Source organism: Zingiber officinale, chromosome 1A (assembly GCF_018446385.1).
Source record: "Zingiber officinale cultivar Zhangliang chromosome 1A, Zo_v1.1, whole genome shotgun sequence".
NCBI lineage: Eukaryota > Viridiplantae > Streptophyta > Magnoliopsida > Zingiberales > Zingiberaceae > Zingiber > Zingiber officinale.
In genome coordinates, this window is record NC_055987.1 from 178953436 (window position 1) to 178959426 (window position 5991).

Genomic DNA, 5991 nt, shown 5'->3' on the forward strand with positions numbered 1-5991 from the left:
CGTCAGTACGTTGTTATTGTATATAGATTATTTCGAATATATTTTTATCTCACGGTATTTATGATTTTTTATGTGCTAAATCCATTGCCTAGGTATGCTTTTTTTAGATATTTTAAAAATTCGAGTGCGTGATATTGCCTAAAATCAACTTACTCTCAATTATCTCGATCGTCCCTGATAATTCGCTGAGCATGATGTTATTTCCTATACGGTGAGTTCGTCTTCCTCCGTAAGGCCGTCAGAAACTACCTGAATGCAGTTTCTTCTCTTGAGCAGATTAATCCAACAACATCGGATTAAGCGTTAAATATTTCCAGCTCGTACTTCTTTGTATCTCTCTGCCTCTAGGACGTGTATCCAATACCAGCACTGAACAAGCTAGGGACGCTACTTACTCGTCCAATAATTAATAGTTTAATTGGTATACATGCAATCGAGGTTAGAAATACAAAACTACTTATGAAAACAAGCACATGATTATTATATTTTTGTAGTCTCTTGTACAATTAATTGTGGAAACACTTCAGAATCGGATCATTCGCTGCTGCCAATAATGTCACTGTACAGGCTCTTCACCTTTGCAATCAGTGATTTCCTGCGATACATTCATATGAAGTATGAGGAGAAACAAATACCAAAAGAAAGAAATGGAACCTTTTGAATTGAGTAGTAAGTAATTACTACCTGTCAGACTCCAGAAGCAGGTTCTTATATACAAACCACTGCAAACAAAAGCAAACAACGTTACAAAGTTTTTGTGTGTGTGTGTAGGAAATTCAGTACTGCATTTGGCTCACCCCAGTGTATCCAATTCCTACTAGTTCAAGGGCACCAGGAACCAGGGGAAGCCTATCAATAGCCTGAACAAATAAACAAAAATAGATTTGAATCTCATATATTATATATAGTCAAATTCACCCTTCAAGATTATGATCTGGGTTGAGTTTGCCGTACTGAGACAGCGCCTCCTGCGGTCCACAGACCAATGATTCCAGCAAAGGCCAGGGCGCTGACTGTGTACTTGTCCTCAAGCTTGTCCCACTATACATGTAGATTGCAGATAAGTTCATTTCATGGTTATCTGAGATTAAGAGGGGGAAACCTCCCAAACACTTAACTGATTCTTGTATTTTCCTAACAAAGTCTGAAAGCTCAGGAAGCTGATCAGCAAACTCCGCAGTAGTAGTAGTTGTTGTTGCTGCTGCTGCTGCAGCTGTTGTTATCTCAACAGTGGCTGTTGTTTCTCCTGTGGCCTTCCTAATAAACTTTCCTGCTACTCTACGGCCTAAATCACCAAAATAATTTTAATTAAAAATCTTGAATTTTGCAGGAAAGCTATCAGTCTGTATAGTGTAGCACAAAGCCGATGCCGAGCTTACAGTTATAAGCAGCAGTCTTCCAAGCCTCTCGGATCTGCAGGCGGCTGGGCGAGGCCAAGTGGGGGGTGGGCCGCAGCGAGGGGAGACCGACAGCGTGGGCTGAGGACTGGCGGGGAAGCGGCTTCCCGTCGAAGGGGGGCGGCACGGCGAGGGAGCAGGCGGCGCTGTTGGCGGCGGAAGCCATGTTTATTAGCTCGCGTTGGCGTGGTCTTGGTCCTGCCTTTCTTGCTCTAATTAATTTCGGTACGTTTAAAATGGGGAGAAGCAGATAACTCGCCGGCAGTAAGACGTCCACCACTCGTTTACGGCTGAATTGGATGGTGCAGAAAGGGCAGTAAGAGGGGAGGGGGATAGAGTGGGAGCTAAGCTTAGCTGTGTGGCGTTCGCAATGTGTGGGTTCCGCTATGATAGATTGGTTAAGTGATCAAGAATTCAACTTCTAGCACGGTCAGGTAGGACCAAGGCTCGAATTTCTCACGGGATAATCATATATTCATATGTCCACCACTTAGTGATGTGTCTAATAAAACTCACCTGTGTTTTTCAAATTTATTTTGATGGTCTAAAGAAAATTTTTATAAGCTCAACTGATTATTTTCAGAATTAATCAATTCAAAAAATTGAACTTCATGAGAGTTAGGATTACAAATACCTAATAATCTCCTGTATCATTGCAAATGATGTTAATATTGATTTTATCTTTGACACGATGCATATTTTGTGGGGTCGATAGGATGATGTGGTTATAAGTCAAGGCCACAGGAGGGGTCAGAAGTCAAGCTAACCTGGAGGTCAGAAAGGTCAAAAGTCAAGCCTCCGTGGTCGGTCAACAGTCAAGATGACGTAGAGGTCAGGAAGGTCAAAAGTCAAGCCGCTGTAGTCGGTCAGCAGTCAAGCTGACATGGATAGCAGGAAGGTCAAAAGTCAAGCTTACGTGGCCAAAGTCAAAGTCTCAGCGGACGGGACGGTCAAAGGAGGGGATTATAAGACCAGCCCTGATAGTGGGTAATAAACAGGCCCGCGGGCCAGGTATAGCTAAGGACTGAGACTACAAGTAAACGAGTCTGGGCACAGACCCCGCGTGTAGGTCGGGACATCCAAGCCAAGGATCACAGGTCTGGACACAGACTTGACGTGCAGATCAAGACATCCAAGCCAAGGATCATAGGTCCGGACACAGATTTGGCGTGCAGGTCGGGACATCCCAACCAGAGATCAGAGGTCTGACACAGACCCAGCATGCAGGTCGGGATGTACAAGCCATGGATAGCAGCAAACAGTAAACGGGTCGGGACACAGACCCAGCGGGCAAGTCGGGACGTGCAGGCCATGGATAGCAAAACAGTAAATAGGTCGGATCATAGATCTAGCTGACAGATCGGGATGTAAAGACCGTACATCGCAGATGACAAAGGCGGGTCGGAATGCAAGCTTAAAACACATATCGGGACATACAAGTCAGATAATAATATATAAAAGCAGGGCGGGTACAGATCTCGGAAGGCAGACTCGGCGTCCAGACGCTACAAGACGAACAAGCCAAGGAATCATAACCGCTTGTCAGAGAATGTCAAAGAATAATCAGCATGTCATGGAATATTCTCACAGACATGGCTCGTTACCCCTTTTGATTCCATCGTTAGCTTATGAAAAGGTGCCACCTGTCATCCACCGCCAGACAAAGCCTGACAACAGACATTCCCTGACACCCGTCAGACCCAGAAACTTCCGTTGCAGTATAAAAAGGGAGGCTTTGTCCCTTGCGCAGGTACGCTCACTCTTCATTTTCTCACTAGTCTCTACTTTTGTCTTTTCTCTGTGATTTCTGGGGGAAAAAGTACCTGACTTGAGCGTCGGAGGGCCTGACCCGGAGACTTTTTCCCTGGTTTCTGGTCTCTAACGACTAGTGGATTCGTCTGAGTGTGCACAGAGCAACAACGTCATCATCCTAGTCATCTATCGCCTTCGGCCGCCCGTATGAACCTTTCCAGGAGGGTACTCTGTAGATCCAGCGCTTCGACGACTCTCCGTCAACTTTTCGCATAACAAGGCCCACTTTCATCCGACTCAGCTTCCAGACGGGATCATCTTCATTGTTATATTGTTTAAATACTTCACACGGGCCTCATCCTTACTTGAATTAACAAGTAGCATAAAATGAAGAGTATTACAAACTTTCGATTATAGATGCCATTATAAATTGAATCTAAAGGTATCACACTTGAGTCCTAGCAAATAATCTCAATTTTATGAATTTGTATGAAATGTTGAAGTTGACATTGTTGGAGAACAATATGTAGTTAGAGATTTACATGTATTGAATTTAAATTTACTGAATTAAATTCATTTATATGTTAAAATGACCTCAGCTGATAATCTCATATTTTCAGTATAGATTGATTTTTCTCAAGTATTGTCTGCGGAGTGGTTGAGTGAACAAACCGTCCATGCAGCAAAGTCCGAGCGTCTCGGACCAAGCGTCCAAGTGTCGAATGAATAGTGCGGTCGGGCCGACGGAGAGCCTGACCGGACAGAATAGCCGAGCAAGCTGAGCAACTGGGTAATTAGGCTGACCGGGTAGAGTAGCCGAGCGAGTGACGAGAGCGGTTGGGCGAGCAAACAATCGAGCAAGTGACGCGAGCGTCCGGACGAGCAGAAAGGCAAAGCGACAGAGCGAGTGGCCGGTCAGGCGAGCAGAAAGGGCGAGCGACCAAGCGAGTTGCCGGTCGGATGAGCAAAAAGGCCGAGCGACCTAGCGATCGAGCGAGCCAATCGGGTAGAGAAACTGAGCGACCGATGAATCGGAGTGGGCGAATGGACCGAGGCCTGCGAGGGTCATAGTTTCCTTAAAACAAATTCACCCACCTCCGCCTATGCTTTGAGGCTTCCGTAGATCGTCTATTTCTCAAGATACAACGGTTAACCATGATTCTAACTAAACATTGGTGGTCACGACGAACTGAGTGGTACCCGAACTATCACAGGCACTCCGCCGAGCAAAAGTTGTACAACAGAGGAGGAGAGAACGTAAGTGGAGAGTTTTTGTTGCTTTTCTGTGTGTCTATCTTTATCTATAATCACAACCTCCTTATATAGGAGCTAAGATCAACGACAACGTTAATGATCGATTAATGATCATTATTTGTCGAGCTGTGAAATGCCAGTGTTTCACTCTGACCGTTTTGATTATGCATTAATCTTACTTTAATGCATCCATTATACAAGAAGTAAAAATGTTTACATGACAAAATATTGGTTGTTCCACTTGGGTAAATTTTGCTCTTACTGGTCCGACATTCGACGCGCGCAGGTCGTGCTCGCACACGAGTCAACTTGGTTCAGTGCAATTTGGGCCCTGGATTTGCACCCCCTGCGCACCCACGCGTGAGAGAGAGTCTCTCTCCATGTATATGTTCGTATCATCAATGCATATGAATTAATATAAACCAATCATTATGTCAAGAAATTTTCAATGTAGGGGGCTGCTAAAGTAGCGGATCTATATATTTTTTCCATTGTAGAATTAAAGTCTCATTTATAATGGAGCTCTTTCCTCTTCCATCTCTTCTCCATTCACATTACTTATATTCAACTGACATATCTTAGCCAATCATATCATAATTTAGACGACTCGACTCTCCCTCTCAATTTTTTAATGTAATAGACGTAGGCCCTGGGTCTGGCCATGGTCGCAACTCTACCTGAAATTATGGCCTTAACGTTGATAAATAACTCATGAAAAAAATGATTAACCAGGCTGGGTAACGTTGAGCCTGGGATGATCGACCCGGCCATACGGAAGTTTTCCACTACCACCAGGGTAAATCGGGAAGCGCATGTGGCGGCCAGCCCAGAAACCCAGCATCCTTTGATTACACCCCCTATTTGGAGGAAAAATTCCTGCAAATATGTCGTAACTGGGGTTCGAACTGCGGGTACCTGGGAGACAACCTGAATGTCCTATCACGACACCATGGCCCGGAGACAAAAACTAAGATAGGGTAAACTTTTTAACGTGACTGGGCCCACCGCTTCGTGGCCCCATACTCCAAAAATCCCCGAAGGAATTTTTTGAGGAGCCTCAGTACCACGTATTCGACGGATAAAGAGTTGATAAGAGGGCTCGAACTCAGCACCTTAGTCAACATTGCCCCAAATTAAAGATTTTTTAATTGATAAGAGTCTGCGCAGGTGCAAGCTCAAACCTGACACCTCAGTCAATAAGTAACAATGTCATAACTAGAGCAATCCTAATTCAATTGTTTGATAAATAACTCATGATGAGCGCATGCCTAGAGGTCAAGCTGTACAAGACTATCTCCTCGTCCGCAGGATTATGCCGAGGGGCTCTAATGACAACCCACCACTTTCTTAGTATCCATTGTATTAGTTTTAAGTGCAACTATGGTGAGCATACGGTTGGAACTCTATTAGTGAGCTTATCTTTCTGAATTGGTGCCTGTCTTTTGTGTTTTTTCAAATTAATATTTTTAATTTTTTTTTTTTCATCCAATGACTTCCATAAAGCCTTGACTGTTCATATTAATTAAAAACTAAGAAAGATATGTATCAGATATAAATATAGTAATTTAGCATGATCCAGATCCTCATG

At 44.0% G+C, this 5991-nt stretch overlaps 1 protein-coding gene across 1 annotated transcript; it reads right to left on the minus strand.

Annotated features, from left to right (window-relative positions):
• Window positions 1–370: 370 nt before the first annotated feature.
• On the minus strand, window positions 371–1756 carry LOC122012798 (protein CURVATURE THYLAKOID 1B, chloroplastic-like). The gene is made up of 6 exons (XM_042569441.1): window positions 1380–1756; window positions 1119–1285; window positions 955–1041; window positions 798–860; window positions 685–722; window positions 371–595 (listed from the first exon to the last, which is right to left on the minus strand). The coding sequence occupies exons 1-6, from the start codon at window positions 1561–1563 to the stop codon at window positions 535–537; spliced, it is 600 nt and encodes a 199-aa protein (XP_042425375.1). The 5' UTR covers window positions 1564–1756; the 3' UTR covers window positions 371–534.
• Window positions 1757–5991: the final 4235 nt, after the last annotated feature.